Source organism: Passer montanus, unplaced genomic scaffold (genome assembly GCF_014805655.1).
Source record: "Passer montanus isolate IOZ18808 unplaced genomic scaffold, ASM1480565v1 scaffold43, whole genome shotgun sequence".
NCBI lineage: Eukaryota > Metazoa > Chordata > Aves > Passeriformes > Passeridae > Passer > Passer montanus.
In genome coordinates, this window is record NW_024369151.1 from 2,155,529 (window position 1) to 2,174,468 (window position 18,940).

Sequence of the window (18,940 nt, forward strand, 5' to 3'; positions counted from 1 at the left end):
CCTGAGAACAAGGGTGCTCTGCTTCCCCTGGTACACAGGCCAGGATTCAGATGGGTCTTTGAAGAGGTGGAGATCAGAGAATCACAGCTGAAAGGGTGAGCAGGAGCGTGGAGTCCAGGACTGCCCAGGACACCCCAACAATCCCTTCCTGGGCATCCCTGGGAGTGTTTTCCAAATGCTCTGGCAGCCTCGGGGCCATGCCCATTCCCCAGGGATCCTGGGCAGTGCCCAGCACCCTCTGGGGGAATCCTAAAACAGAACACATGTGGGAAGGGAGGAGCCAACAGATGAAAAATGAATGCTGCAACATGCAATGCCCACAGGTGTGTGAAGAAATGTCACCATGGCTTTGTCTGCAGCAGAGCCTGTTCTGATCTCTCAGCTTTTTAGAACACACAGCATCTGCCTCACAGCTGGGCCACAGATTTGGTGTAAAATCCCCTCCAGCCCTGACCTAGGGAGAGGTTGCCCTTGGGACTTGATGCTCACCAGTGCTGAACTTCTCTTGTCACTGTGCATTTGCTCCTGGAGATGCCCAGGGACCTGCTGGGGACAAAGCCAGCAGGGCACGTGTCACATGCTGGTGTCATGCAGCTGTGATGGAGATGGGAGCTGAGCTCCTGAGCTGTGCCACGATGTAATGGTGCTCTCTCTTTCTCCCTGCAGCTTCATAAAGAAGAGAAAAATCTCCTAATGCTGTTAGTGCTCAATTGCACTCGCTATCGAGTTAGGGTGATTTGAATTTGCTAATAAGAACCAGCCACCTTCAGTGAGCACATAAATGATCATTCCCAGCCTGGAGCTGTGGGGTTAATGTTGATTGTGTTGATTTTGTGGCTCAGTATCACCAATCATCTGCAGGAAAGTAGGGCAGCGATGGCAGAGTTTGGAGCAGGAGCCAAGAGCCTGGCAGCAGCTCTGAGTGCAGGACTGGTTTGTGAGGGAAAGGCTGGTGGGGAGGGAGGGAAAAACCTCTCCTGTGCATGGGGCTTTTGTAGAAGGGGTACTGGAAGGCAGGGACACACTTAGGGGTGACCAAACCCTCACACAAAAACCCCAAACCAGCTCAGCCCAACTATTGACTTGAGCACAAAACTACAATGGGAGTTCTGGATGTGTGGAACCCATCCCAACAGAGAGAGCCTATTGTATTTGCAGGGTGCCCTGATGAAGGCAGGAATGATGAATCTGACTCCATGTTCTCAGAAGGCTAATTTATTATTTTATGATACTGTATTATATTAAAGAATACAAAATATACTAAAGAATACAGAAAGGATACTCACAGAATGCAAAAAAGATAATAATGAAAACTGGTGACTTTCTCCAGAGTCCTGACACAGCTTGGCCCTGATTGGCCAAAGAGTGAAAACAACTCACAGCAGAACCCAATGAAACAATCACCTGTGGGTGAACAATCTCCAAGCACATTCCACATGAGCACAACACAGGAGAAGCAAAAGAGATAAGAATTGTTTTCCTTATCTCTGAGGCCTCTCTCACTGCCTTTCAACTTCCCAGAAGAAAAATCTTGGGCGAAAGAATTTTTTCAGAGGATGTGAATGCCACAAGAGCCCACATGTGGCCTGTGGGTCCCCCACGATCCTCTCACACCCCTGCTGTTGGCACACAGACTTTGTGCCAGTTGAGATGTGCATTCATCCATGTTTCCTGCTGGATTTAAGCTTCCTCCCTTCCATTATGTTGTTACAACCTGTGGTTTTTTTGAGTATCAGACAGATTTATTATTATGTAGAAAAATCAGTCTTTTAGGTCAACCTTCATTCACTTAGCTGATCACTGGTGTGTGACAAACATCTCAGCATCGCAAATTTCAGAAGTTCTTGTGTAAACAGATTCACCTACCACCCATGTGTGTAAAAATATCCAAATTTCTCAGTGCCTCAAACCCTTCCCTGGAGCTTTGTGTCCGAACTCCCCTGAGCAGCAGATGATGTAGATTTCTCAACTCCCTTTTCCCCAGGGAGAATCCTCACTCCAGGCTTTGGAGTAACAAACTTGCTACTAATGAGAGCTGGTGGGGTGTAGCAGTCCAGGAGTGCAATAAATTGGTGTAAGTATCCATGGATTTGTAGGAAAAATCCCTTGTGGAGCACTGAACAAGCAGCACAAGCTTCTGTGAGGGGAAAGCATGTGGTGAAAGGAGGAATCTGCACAGCTGATGGATCCTGAGTGAGCTGTCAGTACAAGAATCCTACACCAGTCCCAATTCTGCTCATTATTCCTGCTTTCCTCCTGGGTTCTGGAGGGCTGCAAGCCCTGTTTCAATTCCCAGCTCTTTTAAGGGATGCAGGCTTTGCCTGCCTCCTCCTTTGAAAGGTTTACAGAAACCCAAAGATGCTGGAACAGGAAATGTGTGGAGCAAGCCTAAGGCTGAAATGGCTTTGGAATATTTAAATGCCAAGAGTGCTGCACATTTGTGCCCATGCCTGGGTCTCCATCCATCTGGGAACACAGTCTGGCTGACCCCGTGCCCACGTGGGCATTCCCTCCGAGTCTGGGAGGATTGAGACATTTCAGCCCTACTCCAGCAAATCACTCTGCTCAGAACAGCCCTTGAGCAAATGTGTGAGGCTGAGCAGGAGCTGAAGCACCTCCCTGAATCTTCTGGCGTTTATTTAATGTCTCAGGGAAGATTTATTCCAAATGACTGCGGGGTGGCCACCTCCGGGTTTAATAGGAGACATTTCAGATATACAGCAGGAGAGTGACATACATCAGACAAACTTCAAGAGTCTCTTCAAGGCAGCGATTGCTCTCTGAAAAGCAGTGAAACCTCTCCAAACAGCAGTGTTAACTGTGGGGGCTTGCCAAGAAAAAAACCTCCAGCTGAAGAAATCCACTTGCAGCTCAACAGCATGAAAGCAGTGAGGGTACAAACAGCCGTGAACATGCCTGACAATTGCTTTCCTGCCCAGGATGAAAAAGGCAGCTGGGTGCTTTCAGATAGTGCCAGTGCTCTGCCATCCCTGCTGCATCAGGGGCTGCAGTGACACAGAGTGACAGAATGGGTCTGAGAAAACCAGAAGTAGAGGTTTCACTTGATTTTGTAGTTGTCTTGGTTTGGAAAGAAAGGTGTCTCCTAAGGAAGGCAGAAGCCTCCCTTGAAATGGAAAACGTAAACCTCCTCCCTCTGAATTATTACAGTTTTTGAATTAAGGGCATCTCAGGCAAAGATATGGGAGCAGGAATAACAGTTCTTTACTATGCAAGAAAATTAAAAATAAAATAAACAATGCAGTAATACAAACCAACATTGCCAGAGTCAGGACATGCCCTGGCCCCCTGTGTGTCAGGGTGGTGGCACAGTCCCATCCCATGGGGGCTCAGCCCTCCTGCAGTGCCAGCTGTGCTTCTGCTGGAGCAGGGATCCTGCACAAGGGGGGAGTTTTCCTCTGCAGCTCCAGGGCTGCTGGAGATGGGCCTGCTCTCCCTCTGGGAATGCAGGGCAGGAGAAAGCTGCTCCTCTGGGAATGCAGTGGGCAGAGGCTGCTGTGCTGTTCCAGGCTCAGATTGTATCCAGGTAGGAATGCTTGGCTCCTGCCCTGGGCGGAGCATCTCCCCATGGGATGCTGGAATTTGATCAGCCCTGCAGGGACACTCAGTGGCCATGGACAGCAGAGATCTGCTGGAGGGAGGATTGGCTGTGGGAGAGAGAAAAAACTGCCCCATGAACAGAGGAGAACTGCCCCAGCTCTGACACATGGGGATAGAACACAAACCCAGCCACATGTTCCAGCCTGAGACACCCTGCCATGGGCAGGGACACCTTCCACCATCCCAGGTTGCTCCAAGCCCCAGTGTCCAGCCTGGCCTTGGACACTGCCAGGGATAGTGTGTGAAAACACAAGAAAGAATAAAAGTGTTTCAGTAATAAAAAATGGGTTATAAATTTCTTTTTAAAGCCTCTGTTGTGCCAGAACTTTATCTTTTGGAGAAAAAACAACCGATTTTCTGAGAGATGGTGGCTGCCCCATCCCTGGCAGTGCCCAAGGCCAGGTTGGACATTGGGGCTTGGAGCAGTCTGCGATGGTGGAAGGTGCCCCTGCCCATGGCAGGGGAGGGATGAGATGGGTTTTAAGATCCCTTCCAAACCAAAATATTCTATGATTCTAAAATCCAGCCCTTGCAGGTGAGGAAAATCACCCAGGAGCTCTGGGAAGCAGCTCATCCCAGAAAAAACCCTGGGTGTCTCTGTCCCTTCTGGAGCTGGTTTGTTTAACTGGTCTGTGGCAAAACTTTTGCTGTTCATCCCTGTTCCCAGGTTGTTTCCTCCTCCTGGAATCCAGAAAGGAGCAGCTTCGAGCTGGGCTCATCATTTTTTACAGGCTTAATGAATATACACTGTAGTAAATATTTTCACACTTCAATTTGGAATTTCACAGGCAGTTATCATTCAAATTTGGAACAACTTGGCAAGGCTTTTGGTTAGGAAAAACCTTTTTTTTTCTTTCCTAGAGCAGAGAGTCCTTTTTATTTAAAATGTCGTCACAAAACCTTGTGAAATGTCTTTAGAAGGAGATGAGAGGATCATGCCCAACTGATATTTTTGTTCTGTTTTGTCTGAAGCAGGGAAATGGGAGGGATAAAAGACCTTTGGAATTTTGTTCTGAGTAGGGATTGCATTGACAAAGGGCTCTTGGGCCTGGGGGCTTTGCTGTGCTCTCAGTTCTGTGGGACTGAGCTCTCAGCTCCAGCTCCGGAGCTGTAGATTTATTGACAGGGATATTTTTTGCTCATAATTAAGGAAAAGCTGAACTGCTGGAGGTGTCTCATTAGAAGATAAGAATGAGAAGGTGGCCTAACCCAAGCCCCAGTGTCCAACCTGGCCTTGGACACTGCCAGGGATGGTGTGTGAAAACACAAGAAAGAATAAAAATGTTGCTGTAATAAAAAAATGGGTTATAAATTTCTTTTTAAAGCCTCTGTTGTGCCAGAACTTTATATTTTGGAGAAAAACCAACAGATTGCCTGAGAGGTGGTGGCTGTCCCATCCCTGGCAGTGCCCAAGGCCAGGTTGGACACTGGGGCTTGGAGCAGTCTGGGATGGTGGAAGGTGCCCCTGCCCATGGCAGGGGAGGGATGAGATGGGTTTTAAGATCCCTTCCAACCCAAAATATCCTATGATCCTAAAATCCAGCCCTTGCAGGTGAGGAAAATCACCCAGGAGCTCTGGGAAGCAGCTCATCCCAGAAAAAACCCTGGGTGTCTCTGTCCCTTCTGGAGCTGGTTTGTTTAACTGGTCTGTGGCAAAACTTTTGCTGTTCATCCCTGTTCCCAGGTTGTTTCCTCCTCCTGGAATCCAGAAAGGAGCAGCTTCGAGCTGGGCTCATCATTTTTTACAGGCTTAATGAATATACACTGTAGTAAATATTTTCACACTTCAATTTGGAATTTCACAGGCAGTTATCATTCAAATTTGGAACAACTTGGCAAGGCTTTTGGTTAGGAAAAACCTTTTTTTTTCTTTCCTAGAGCAGAGAGTCCTTTTTATTTAAAATGTCGTCACAAAACCTTGTGAAATGTCTTTAGAAGGAGATGAGAGGATCATGCCCAACTGATATTTTTGTTCTGTTTTGTCTGAAGCAGGGAAATGGGAGGGATAAAAGACCTTTGGAATTTTGTTCTGAGTAGGGATTGCATTGACAAAGGGCTCTTGGGCCTGGGGGCTTTGCTGTGCTCTCAGTTCTGTGGGACTGAGCTCTCAGCTCCAGCTCCTGAGCTGTAGATTTATTGACAGGGATATTTTTTGCTCATAATTAAGGAAAAGCTGAACTGCTGGAGGTGTCTCATTAGAAGATAAGAATGAGAAGGTGGCCTAACCTAAATAAATCGATACTCTGCTCATTCCCAGTCCTCTGCTGGAGATTGCAGGTGTGCATCAGCCTTTGGTTATCATTTTATACCATGGAATCAAGGCTTTAATTCATTCAACCAATTTTCTGCTACTGGAAACTTCTTGGGAAACTTTGCTGGTGATGTTTAGAGGGAAAATCAGGAAGAGTCTGGATTTGCATTAGGATTATGAGGATCCCTGTGCATTATCCTTAGGGCTGTTGTTATTTGCAATGATTTTGGGCCTTGCCCCACAGTTTCCTCTGCTCAAAGCAGCAAATCCTGGAATATTGGATTGCTGTGTTGCTCTGGGAATTGCTCTTTGTCACTGCTGACCGAGGGGCTGCAGGGCCCAGGGACTGCTGAGTGGCAGGAAAAGTTTATTCTGCATCTGCTCACTAGACCAGCAAATCTCTGTGTGGGTCTGAATGCGGACACAGAAAATCTCCTGTGTCCCTGAGCAGCCAGAGAGAGCAGGGCTCTAAATCTGTGTCTGTGTTTATACATTTATACCTGGGAATATTTCTCCCTTCTCATGACTTTCAGAGCACATTTGGGGACAGCTTTGGCTCTTCAGACACCTGAAGCCTTTGCAGATAAGAACAGCATGTCCAGAGAGTGCTGAATTTCCTCCAAGTGCAGCTTGACTCACACAGAAGTTCTCTCAATGATTGATTTGGCCTTGATAAGAACTCCAAGCTCAGCAGCACAATTTGTTTTTCAAGGTGCTCCCTCCAACTGCACCACCCAAGCCCAAGAGCGCCTGTGCTCTCCTTGTGCCCCCTCCCAGAAAATCCAAGTCCTGTGTGCTCAGAGAAACCTGAAGATGGGTGACTGAGGCACTGCTGGTGGGAATCAGAATATTTGGAGTTTTGCTGGCTGAACCTGCTGCCCCTGCAGCATCTCAGCTTGAGTCCCATTTTGTGAAATGCTGGAATTACTTGGTCTCATGAGCTCTGTGGCTTTTAGATTTGTGGTAAAATGTGTGAAATGCATCCTCAGAGAATCACAGAATGGTTTGGATTGGAAAGGACCTTAAAGATCATCTGGTTCCAACCTCCCTGCTGAGGACAGGGACAGCTTCCACCAGACCAGGCTGCTCCAAACCTCATCTAACCTGGCCTGAAATCCTCCTTATCTTCCAGATAAGAGCCCGTGGGGCTCAGAGAGGGGCTGGGCAGGTGTTTGCTGGGGCAAAACTTAGAGAATCCCAGGCAGAGTCTTGCCCTTCCTCACCCTGTATGTGCCTCACCTGTCCCCACCAGGAGCAGTCTGCACCAAGTTTCCATCCATAATTCAAACCCACAGCTGTTTAAAAATAAAAGGGAGGAGAGGCTATGAAATCAAAATAAAAACAATAAAAATGGTGGAGTCCCTTGGCCAGCCTGTTATTTTTGACAATGGCAGAGCTTTCCCAGTGCCAGGCAGGCTCATGAATAAAGCAGCTGAGTGAGTTCATGCTAGCTGGGGAAAGAATGAATTTTTTATCAAGAAACCCTGTTAGCATATTTATGTATTGATATATTGGTGCCATAAGCCTTTGGATCAAGGCATAAAACAGCAGTGGTTTTGCTTTTTCAGCCTCCCCAGCTCTGCAGAAGGGGAAAAACAAAGGGGAGGATTTGCTTCTATTTAAACTTGGCTGAATTAACATTAATATTGCTTGCAACAACTACAGTTAAAATGTGTTCCTACATCTACTGCTATTGTGCAAAATTAAAATGCAGCCAGCTTTGAGGATTTCACCCAGAGTCTTCTCGTATTTGTGTTGATTTTATGCATTTGGATGCTTTCAGAGGAAAGCCCAGCTCTGGATTGATGTATTGGAGGGAATTATATCTCCCTTCACTCTTCTTTGGCACTTTCTGAGTCCTGTCAGAGGAATTAAAAGGTGGAAAATGAGAATCCTAAAGGGGGAGGTGATCTAGGTGTGTGTGAAGGTGAAAAGGAGGAGTGGAGTAGCTCAAAGACTTCAAAAAGAGAGGGTCTTCTCAGGAGCCTGGATTTGAGTGTAAATGTGCAGGGGTTTGGGGTCTCTTCCCAGAGTTCAGGCTTTGTCAGGGCTTTGGTGTGAGGGGAGGACAGAGGCCACTGGGGACTCTCTGAGGGCTTTTCCTACAACTGCTGACCCCATCCCAAAGGGCTTCCAGGAAATGCTTCCTCTGCCATGGGATCTTCCCTGGTGTCCAACCCCACCAAAGGAACAGTTATGATGTGCTCCAGGAGGAGATCAGATCACAGAACACCAGAACTGGGTCGGAAAACACCTTTGGACTTGATGATCTCAACCTATGACCTAACACTACCTTGTCAATGAAACCATGGTCCTGAGTGTCACCTGCAGTGATTTTTAAACACCTCCAGGGACAGTGACTCCATTCCAGTGCTCAATCCCTCTTTCAGTGAAGAGTTTTTTCCTAATTCCCAGCCTAAACTTCCCCTGGTGCAGCTTAAGGCTGTCTCTCCAGTCTCAAATTGTTGTCTGCACCTTGCATGAAGTTTAGAGGTCCCTGAAATCCTGACTATCTCACTTCCAGCCATGGAAACCTCCAGGTGAAGGGTTTTACTCACAGTAGACATAAAGTTAAAATCCTAAGAACTGGTGTTTGAGCTTGGCTCCCAGTCCCCTGCAGCTTTCTAGGGGCTCTTCCACTTTAATTCCCTCCCTCTCTGATCAGTGGCACCTGCTCTGACCCACCTCACCCCACTGACCCCAGGTGGGGGAAGCTCTGAACCCCAAACCAACCCCATCTTGCTGCACTCAGAGCAGCTTTTGGACCAGCCACTAGTTTCATTAAGGCCTTTCTGTGTTTGAAAAGACAGGTGTCTGCTAAGGAAGGCAGGAGCCTCCCCTGAAATGGAAAACGTAAACCTCTTCCTTCTAAATTATTACAGTTTTGAAATTAAGGGGCTCTCAGGCAAAGATGTGGGAATAGGAATAACAGTTCTTTACTAGAAAAATTAAAATACAAATGCAATAGTCAGTTTTATCTTTCCCACAGAGCAGCCCTCTGCTACATCTCTCCCGTGGGTGGCACAGCCCCGGGGTGTCCATGGGGACGTTCCTGTGCCAGCTGAATTTGGCTCTGGACTCTGGACGTCCTGCAGAGCTGAGCACCAGATGATCCCAAAAATGGGCTGGAACATCTGAGAGTCAGAATCCAGAGACCCCGGGCTGGATTCGAGCCCAGGTGGCATTTCACCTGGGATGGGAAAGGCTTTCTGCAGATCCTGGTGCTCTGTTTGGAGCAGCACGTGGGGCCAGTGTCACTGTTGTATTGAGGACGGGTGAATAAATTGACACATAGTCTCCAAGGTCTCAGAAGGCTAAATGCAATTTTAAAAACCACACACTTTTTCTAGACAGTTACAAATAGACCCGAATGGTCCTCAATCAACACCCCTCACACCACTGGCTAATTAGGCACAACACCATCTTTTAAACATCTTAGGAGAAAACAACACCAGCTGCAAAGATTAAGAATTGCTTTAATTCCTTCTCTGAACATTCACAAACTTCACAGAGCAATGCCTGGGAAAGTTTATCTGACTTTTGTCTCTGACCAGCATCTACAGGTCAGCACTTGAGAACTGGAATTTCTCTCACTGCTCTGCTGGGGAATGTGAGAGCAGCTCACCTTTCACCTGGCTGTGACACAATTTCACCTCCTGGGAGAGTGGGAATTGCAGCAGAGGCTCCTCAGTGCAGGGTTCAGTGGTGTTTCTGGGTCAGAAAGGCTACAGAATGTTTAAAAGATGAAAGACTTTTTTAAAAAAGGCTTTTCCTCCTTCTGTTTTCATTGTAAGGCAGGTTCCAGGTGCTCTTGTACATGCTTGTAATATTTTTGATTTTACTCTTAGTAATTTCTGTGTTCATTTAAATGTAAGAATATGAGCAGATAGAAATAAATCACCTGTAAATAGCTTTGCTAATTACCAGAAATGGTGAGGAAGAGAGTTGTGAAAAATCAGACAGAGGGTGAAGAGAGTTCATCTCTCCAAGACAGCTGAGAGTTCTCAATGCAAAAACACTTAACTAAGGGAATATTAGCCTTTAATTGCCCTGAATAAGTCAGGCTGTGCCATTGATTAGATTCAATGAGTAAATCTAGGCGTGCTGTATTTTGTATTTTGATTAGAAACACAGTAAAAGCAAATGGTCTGTGGTATTTGGCTGTACCTGTCCAATTAAATCCTGTTATTGACCCCCACTCAGGAAACATTTACATGGCAGCCCCTTAATTGTTTGTTTTTAATGTTAAAGGTTATTTTATGTGATGTTCCTTCCCCTCCCAAAGCAGCTCCTGCTCCCTTTGATGGAGTGAGCAGTGGGAGCTGGAGATGAGCTGGTGAGCCCTGAGGCTCCCTGGGGATGGGGAGCAAGGAGCCAAAAACAGGCAGAGACCCTGGGGAGGCAGTGAAAGGGTTGGAAAGGGCTGGGAGGAGGATGCTGGAGCAGGCCAGGCTTTTTTGGCCATTTCCTGGCGATGGGATGCGGCTGGAGCAGAGCTGCTGCTGCTCCTGCAGCAACAAGAAAGAGAATCCCAGATGGTTTGGGCTGGAAAAGATCACCTCATTCCACCTCCACCATGGGTAGGGACTACTCCCAGTAGCCCAGATTGCTCCAAGCCCGATCCAAGCTGGCCTTGGGCACTTCCAGGGACGAGGAAACTCCCCTTGGAGCAGACCTGGGAAGGTGGGTGATGGCCAGGGCTGCAGGAAATGAGATGAGAGGTGATAAAAAAGAATTTCTGGGCTCTGTAGCACAGTGCAAGCAGCAGTTGGCTGCTTTCAAGTCGATTGTTTCAAAAGGTATCTTGGAATGAATTAATAACCAGACACAGCTGCCACCTTGTTAACACAGAGAAGCAGGGCCTGAGCAGCTCTGTGTGCCTGAGCCACAAAGTGAGGATTAGCCCTGCCCTGCTCTGCTCTTGGACACCTCACAAAAGGCCTGCTGCTGGGAAGTGCTGTGTGCTGTGCTGGAGGATGCCCTGTTCTGCAGCTCAGGGCTTTAATCCCTGGCAGGACAGCAGCCTTTGGCTTCTTAGTCTGATACAGCTGCCAAAATTCCCCCCAGATCCCTGCACCCCGAGGGGTGGCCCTGCTGTCACTGCCTGGGGACACCAGCACTGTGCAGAGAGGGAGGAGAGAGCCCCTGGATGCTCAGAGCCAATACAGTGATCCCCTTAGGATTTCAGATTTTATTTATTCCATATATTTGTAACCCTGCAGTTCTTTAGTGGATAACTCCACACTCCACGCACAGTGGGAGCTGCTGCTTCCCCATTTTGGGCAGACACAACAATTCCTCTCCAGGCCTGGCAATCAAGGACACCTCACTGCCTCAGGCCCCAGAGATGGAAACAAAAGTGAGTTGGGGGAGAGCAAACTTCATTATCTGAAGTTGTAATTGACAGATTAACCCCCAATATGCAAATGGCCCAAACTTATAAAAAGTGTGAAACCCATGGTTCATTTTGGGTGTAGGCCCTGGGGGCTTTGCCTGCCTGAAATGTACCTGAAGGTCCTTCAATAAATATACCTGCTTTTTATTGCCTTAATTTTGCCTGGCTTCTGTTTTTAGATATCCCAAAAAGACATCAATAGGGAGTGAACAGACAAAGGCTGTCGTGTGACACCCAGCAGGGAAAAGTGTGAAACCCATCGTTCATTTTGGGTGTAGGCCCTGGGGGGCTTTGTCTGCCCTAAACGTACCTGAAGGTCCTTCAATAAATATACCTGCTTTTTATTGCCTTAATTTTGCCTGGCTTCTGTTTTTAGATATCCCAAAAAGACATCAATAGGGAGTGAACAGACAAAGGCTGTCGTGTGACACCCAGCAGGGACAGCAGCTCCAGGGTGGCTGATGGGGCAGAGTCACCTGGAACAGGCTGGAGAGATGCTTTTGGGGATTTAGGAATTGGGTGATGCCTCAGCTTTTAGCTTTTCTATTTTTCACATTCTGTGCTGCTTTAGTGTCTGGGTCTGAGCTTCACATTAAGGGATGGTGAGCTCTCTGCACAGAGCAGGGAGAAAAAATAATTCCTTCTCCAGCTGAGGACCAAGGACAAAATATCCAGATTTCAACAGCAACAAACAACGTGGGCCGAAGAGAGAAAAACAAGCAGTATCCAGGGTATTTGGTATTTTACCATGCTGGGTGTGTCCTGCTACCAGTTCCAGATCAGGGGTGGGGGCAGCTGTGGGCTGGACAGAGCTCAGACTGTTAGGAAGAGCACTCCAGGGGTGCAGAGTTTGCATGGGCTTTAGATGTTTGAGGTGGAGATCACTGTGGCCCTGAAAGTGCCCCTCAGCTGCCTCAGTTTCCCTCTGTGCAGTTGTGGGAGCCTTGTGCTGTCACATTTAGGGGATGTGGATCTTTCAGGGCACTCCCGGGGCTGGGTGTGGGCACTGCTCAGGGGGTGCATGTGAAGAGCCCCATGGCTGTTTTTAACCAGAAGGCTCAGGAGCAATGTGAAAGCCCCCTGTGAGCTCCTCCTGAATTTCTGGCTGTAATTCTGGCACGTTGTGTTGAGTATTTAATTTCTCTTGCCCTCCTGTTACATCTCTGTGGGCACAAGTGGCAGTGACAGCCAGCCAGACGTTACAGCAGTGAAATGTTGTAGCTGGAACATAAAAATTGATTTGATCTCTTGGCTCCTCCTGCTTAATGAGTGAACCTGGACCTCAGTGGCTCTGTGGATGAAGGGCTCAGGACAGACAGAGCTGCCTGTGAGACTCTGGGGGCTTTCCCTGGGGGAAGGAGTTTGGTTTTCCTGGCAGCAAACAGGTTTTGAGTCATTAAAGCTTCTCCCTGTGGCAGAGCTGGGGCTGTACCCTGTGCTTGGGTTCCAGCTCGCTTGTGTGAGAAATGAGACTCCCAAAACATTTAAAAGGTTTATTGGAACCTCATCAAAAATACAACAGAAGGCTGAATAGACACAATATTACAGCATGGGGAGAAGAGGATTTTTCCCACCATGTGCTCACCCACACAATGGAGGTTTCGCCTTTTAACCCTTCAGCCCCCCTAAAGTTCTGTCCATCAACTCCTCCTCCCTGTCCAGTGGTGGAGATCACTTCCTGACATCTTTTTTGGAGGTCTGCTGTTGCCATAGTGACGAGCCAACCCTGTCTGAATGTCCCAAACCCAGGCAACCCTGATAACAATGCAAGGGGGGTAAAACATAACTATAAATCTATAAAACTTCTCCAAGCATATATACATGATATTTGCCTTTTAATTGTGATAAAACATAACTATAAATCTATAAAACAATAACTATAAATCTATAATACTTCTTCTAACATATATACAGGATATTTGCCTTTTAATTGTGAGAGTCAACCATCGCATTGCTCATCTCTCACACCTGGGAGCACTGGGAAAGGTGCTGCACATCCAAGGAGGCTCTGCTTTCTCAGGAGCACTATGTCACCACTTTTGCCTGGTGTTTGTCACCATATCCAAATGTGAATTTGTCCTGGATCCTTGTAAGCCAGGCAGAGCAAACAGAGCCAGGCCCTGCCCTGCCCTGAGCAGAAGGTAACCCAGAAAATGCTCAGGGAAGGGGGGGTAATTGATTGTATTTCAACACATTTCGTTTTTAAGGGCTTTGATCATGGCATGGAATTGTGGATCTGTGGCCAAGTTTGGGCTTCAAATGGAGAAATAAATGATAAACGATCGTTTGGCAGCAGTGAACCTGCTGCACTCCCTTTGCATGTTTATGTGGTTTTCCCTTCTACCATCTGTTCCTTCCTCCAGCTCACCCCCCCATGGGCTCTCCAGCCCCCCTTGGCTTGCTGACAGCATTCCCAGCCTCACAGAACCATGGAATGTCCTGAGCTGGAAGGGACCCATTGAGCCCTCCCTGGATGGGGTCTGCTTCCTGCAACCAGAGCTGTTTGATTGACCAGATGAGAGCTGAAGAACACCTGCCCTGAGCAGGAGGTAACTCAGCAAATGCTCAGGGAAGGGGGGGTAATTGATTGTATTTCAACACATTTCGTTTTTAAGGGCTTTGATCATGGCATGGAATTGTGGATCTGTGGCCAAGTTTGGGCTTCAAATGGAGAAATAAATGATAAACGATCGTTTGGCAGCAGTGAACCTGCTGCACTCCCTTTGCATGTTTATGTGGTTTTCCCTTCTACCATCTGTTCCTTCCTCCAGCTCACCCCCCCATGGGCTCTCCAGCCCCCCTTGGCTTGCTGACAGCATTCCCAGCCTCACAGAACCATGGAATGTCCTGAGCTGGAAGGGACCCATTGAGCCCTCCCTGGATGGGGTCTGCTTCCTGCAACCAGAGCTGTTTGATTGACCAGATGAGAGCTGAAGAACAGCCCCTAAATTTAAACCCTAAATGTAAAATTGCCCCAGACACTTCCCCACTCCTCCTTTTATTCTGTTTCCAGACAAATGATGCCACAAGTGACACCTGGAATTGGCTTTACTCCATCCCTCTCATCATCATTGGCTCCTTTTTCCCTCATGTTGGGAAGGAAGTGCTGAGGATGAGTTTCCCTGTTCCCTCCAAACCCATCTGCAGAGATGCCGGGCAGAACAGGGCAAGGGGAGAGCTGAAAGCAAAGAGAGAGAAGAATGGAAAGTCAAACCAGGGAATGAAGAACTGGGGTGGGATGTTAGGTATTCCAAAGGCTTTCAAAACCCTAACTGGGCAGCTCAGAGCCTTCCCTGCATTTCTGCTCTGGGCTGTTTCTCCTCAGATCCATTTGTCCCTCACATGCTGGTTCTGCCTTGAGCAGGGGGAGTTGTGGTGAGGTTGCTGAGTGCCCATTCCTCTCCTCTGAGTCACTGATCAACTGACACAGCCATTCCTGAGTGGTGTTTGCTATTTGGGGAGATGCTGGTCTCGTGTTTGATCCTGGAGGAAGGATTTGTGCAGACATGCACCCTTATTAACAAACCTCAAGAGTATTTACTTGTGTCAGTGCTATAAATGTTATATATAAATTGTGGTATTCACATTCTCTGAACAGAGAGAGACATAATTCTCTCCTGCAGGATTTTTCCTGAGGAAGGCAGTGAGAAAGCTCAGAGAGAGAAGAGAAAACAATTCTTCTCTCTATTAGCTGCTCCTGTTCTTTGGCACATGTGGAATGTGTTATGGAGATTGTTTATTGAATGGAGTTTGTTAATTGGACTCTGCTGAGGGTTGTTTGGACTGATTGACCAATTGGGTCAAAGCTGTGTCATGACTGGGAAGGATCACAGGTTTTTATTTAGTATAGTATATAGTATAGTATGTAGTGTAATATAATATAACTTAATAAAGCAATTGTTCACCCTTCTGAGTCATGGAGTCAGAGCATGTTATTCCCCAGCTGGGGCTCCCTGCATTGATATATAAATGTTCTAAATGTTATCACCTGTGATAAATACTCTGACAGTTTGGGGGTTGCTGTTCATTGGGTGACTTCTCATACAGAGACTTTTGAGGTGGCACCAGGTACGTGCACAGCTGAGGTAAAACACATTGAAAGTGCTTCCTTTTCTGAGTCCTGCAAGCAAAATTATTCTTGGAAATATGGTTGGGAGCACTGGCCAAAAGCAGCACAGATAAGTTAAAGGCACCAATATCAGTGAGAATGGATACAGTTTTTGCCAGCTGGTGTTTGAGAGCAGTTTTTTGGGGCTCTGCCTTTGGGCAGAGAGCTGAGCTCAGGGTTCCTGGTTTTCTTTACCCTCTGCAGAAGAACGAGGAGAATGCAAGAATTTACTTCCACCAGTGCAATAAATGTTATCACCTGCCAGAAATGCTGTGATGTAGGTTTTACCTGTTCATTGGGTGACTTCTTATATAGAAACTTTTGAGGTGGCAGCAGGTACATGCATGGCTGAGGTAAAGCACATTTAAAGCATTTCCTTCTGTGAATCCTGCGAGAAAAATTACTCTTGGGAATATGATAGGGAAGAGTGACCAAAAAGCATCAAAGAAAATAAGTTAAAGCACCAATATCAGAATTAATGCCGTTTTTGCCAGGTGGTGTTTGAGCTTTTCTCTCCCTTTGGGCAGGGAGGTGAGCTCAGGGTTCCTGGGGTTTTTTTACCCTCTGCAGGAGGAGGAAGAAGGATGAGAAGAATGTGTTTAGGTCTTTACTTTCCTTTTTGCTCCTCTTCTCCTTTTCCTTCCACCCAACATCAGATCCTCAGATTGCTGCATTCTTCCTGCACAAGAGAGGAATTTGCATTTTCCTCAGCACTGGGATTCTGTCAATGGCCATGTGGCATTTTCCTGTTCAGCACTTCCCCAAAGAGCTCCCTCGTGGCTGATGAATGCAGAAACTTTGTCATAAACTGCACCACCCTCCCCTCCTGTTCATCTGCCGCTGCTGCCTGCTCAGGGTGGGCTTGGCTGGCAGGAGCCCGAGGTGCTGAGTGAGCAGATGTGGAATTCCATATTCCAGAGATCCCAGGTTTCTTGCAGACTCCTTGTCTGGGTGTGAGCAGATTGTGGGCTGAACTGCAGCCCAGCTTTAGGGAAGGCAGTGGTTCCCTGCTGGCGTGGCTGCATTCAGATGGAAATGTGGTGCTGGGAGTTAGAGCCGAGCTGGGGAGGGAGGAGGCTGCTGCAGAGAGCCTGCACAGGGTTAGGCCACCTAAAAATGGGTTTTGGTCCTGCAGCAGGGTCAGCCTGGAGCTGTGGAATTGTTTAGGTTGGAAAAGGTCTTTAAGGTAATTGTTCCCCCAGCACTGACCCATGTCCCCTACACAGCTTTGAAATCCCTCCAGGGATGGGACTCCACCACTGCCCTGGGCAGCTGTGCCAGGGCTGGGCAGTCTTTCCATGAAGGAATTTTCCCTAATATCCACTCTAAACCTCCCCTGGCTCAGCCTGAGCCATTCCCTCTCCTCTTGTCCCTGTTTCCTGGGAGCACAGCCTAATCCCCCTGGCTGTTCCCTCCTGTCAGGAGTTGTGCAGAGCCACAAGGTCCCCCCTGAGCCTCCTTTTCTCCAGGCTGAGCCCCTTCCCAGCTCCCCCAGCCTCTCCTGGGGCTCCAGCCCCTTCTCTAGCTCCATTCCCTTTCCTAGACACACTCCAGCCCCTCAAGGTCCTTCTTGAGGAGCCCAGGACTGGAGGCAGGATTTGAGGTGCCCCAGCACAGGGGTGGTCACTACTCTGGTCCTGCTGGACACACATGGCTGGGACAGCCAAGGTGCCATTGGCCTCTTGCCTACCTGGGCACATCTAGGCTCATGTCCAGCCACTGTTAGAGCACCCCCAGGGCCTTTCCCAGCTTTCCAGCCCCAGTCTGGAGCTGTGACCCAAGGACAGGACCCTTGCTGACCCTCAGACCATGGTGTGACTCCATGGATCCACCCTGGGCTGACCCCTCTGCAGGCCCTGCTGCCCTCCAGCACATGCACGTCCCACCCAGCCTGGTGTCACCTGTGAACCCCATCCCCTCACCAGGTCATTGACAGAGATAGCAGAGGGATCTCCACACTAGAGCTAGAGAGGAAAAACCATGGTGTGAATGTTGGAACAATCAGGTCTTTGGCTGGAATTTCAGCCGGTGAACACAGCAGGACTGACCAGGACATCAGTGGTGGACACTCCCATGGAATTCCAAGGGGAATTTCCTCTGCCCTGCATGTTCTGGGTGGTGTTTTCTTTCCCAGGTGAAATAATACTTGTGTTTGTCTCTCTCTTTTCCCTTTGCTTCCAGACAAACGACGCTGCAGGAAATACCTGGAATTGGCTTTACTTCATCCCTCTCATCATCATTGGCTCTTTCTTCATGCTCAACTTGGTGCTGGGCGTCTTATCAGGGTAAGGCACTCATTAATTTCTGTCCCCACCTGGGTATTAAAGGGGAAGATGTGTTGATTTTAGCACTGGGGGGATATTGCTGAGAGAGATGGGTGACACATCATGCTGTGTCCCCTTCCCACATATCCCACCCCCTCCTCTCCTTGCAGGGGGATATTTCTGTACAGCCCTAGGGTGGGGGGGACAGGCTGGTGAAAAACCCTGCACTGAGATGATTCTGAATCCAGACCCAAGAGTGAAGTGAACTTCTGTGGGGAATTAGACTGATTTGGGGCAGTGCAGCCAACACTTCTGTGCTACCTTGAAAAGCCATCAGGAACCTGTTGTGCCAATAAAATGCTGGAATATGACATGGAAATGTGGATAATGCTGTTGTGCAGCCTGGGGAAAGGGGAAGTTCAAATTCAAAGCAATTAAAATATCTCAGGTTTGGGATTTTTTTTGGTGATTTTTTGTTTGTTTGTTTTCTGGTGTTTGATTTTTCTGTTGATTTGTTTTGGTTGTTTGATCTCTGCCTGCTTGACTCAAAGCAATTAAAATATCTCAGGTTTTGGGATTTTTTTTGGTGATTTTTTTGTTTGTTTGTTTTCTGGTGTTTGATTTTTCTGTTGATTTGTTTTGGTTGTTTGATCTCTGCCTGCTTGAGCCAATGTCTGGATTTTGGGACATGCTGGTTCCTTGATGTTCAAACCCCAGGGGTCAGCCAGGGATTTGGTGTTTGTTGCAGCTGAGTTTTGGGTTTGGACCTTTGCAGGAATCAAGGTGCCAAGACTGAAGCTGGAACTCTCCCAGCATCTGAGGAGATGTGATCTGGAATTAACACACTCCAGGACTAGAAAGCTCTCAGACTTTGGCACCTCATTCTGCACTGAGTCTCTTCTTAGATCATGCAGGTGATTCAGATCACAGAGATGTATTAAAATCTGGATTTTTTTCTGCCTCTTGGCAGCAGGGGAAGAAAAAATGAGTTGTTGTTGCTGTGTGGTAAAAGCCCTTCAGTGCTGCACCTTTCCTCTGCCTTTTTAGAGTGACTGGAGAAAATCTTTTCCAAAGAACATATAAATGCTGATTTCTATTGTTTTGTTATTATTTTCCTCCTCAAAGCACAGGCTGTGGGCAGCAGTGCAGTGGTGTTTGAGGAAGGGAGAGGGCTGTGGGTGAGGCTGTGTCACACTCTTCAGTGCAGGAATAATCATTATAATCAGTAACTGATCAAAGCCATTTATAACTGATAAACAACTGACCAAAGCCATTTATAATTGATCAATAACTGACCAAAGCCA

The 18,940-nt window shown here is 47.6% G+C and overlaps 1 protein-coding gene across 9 annotated transcripts in view; it reads left to right on the top strand.

The window, feature by feature from the left end:
• The window catches only part of CACNA1B (calcium voltage-gated channel subunit alpha1 B), a 298,336-nt gene that overhangs the window by 123,433 nt on the left and 155,963 nt on the right, over positions 1–18,940 (top strand). For all 9 annotated transcript variants that reach the window (XM_039720115.1, XM_039720117.1, XM_039720116.1 and 6 more), the window contains exon 7: positions 17,554–17,657. In XM_039720115.1, the coding sequence (XP_039576049.1) occupies positions 17,554–17,657 (104 nt within the window). The remainder of the gene's footprint in view (positions 1–17,553; positions 17,658–18,940) is intronic.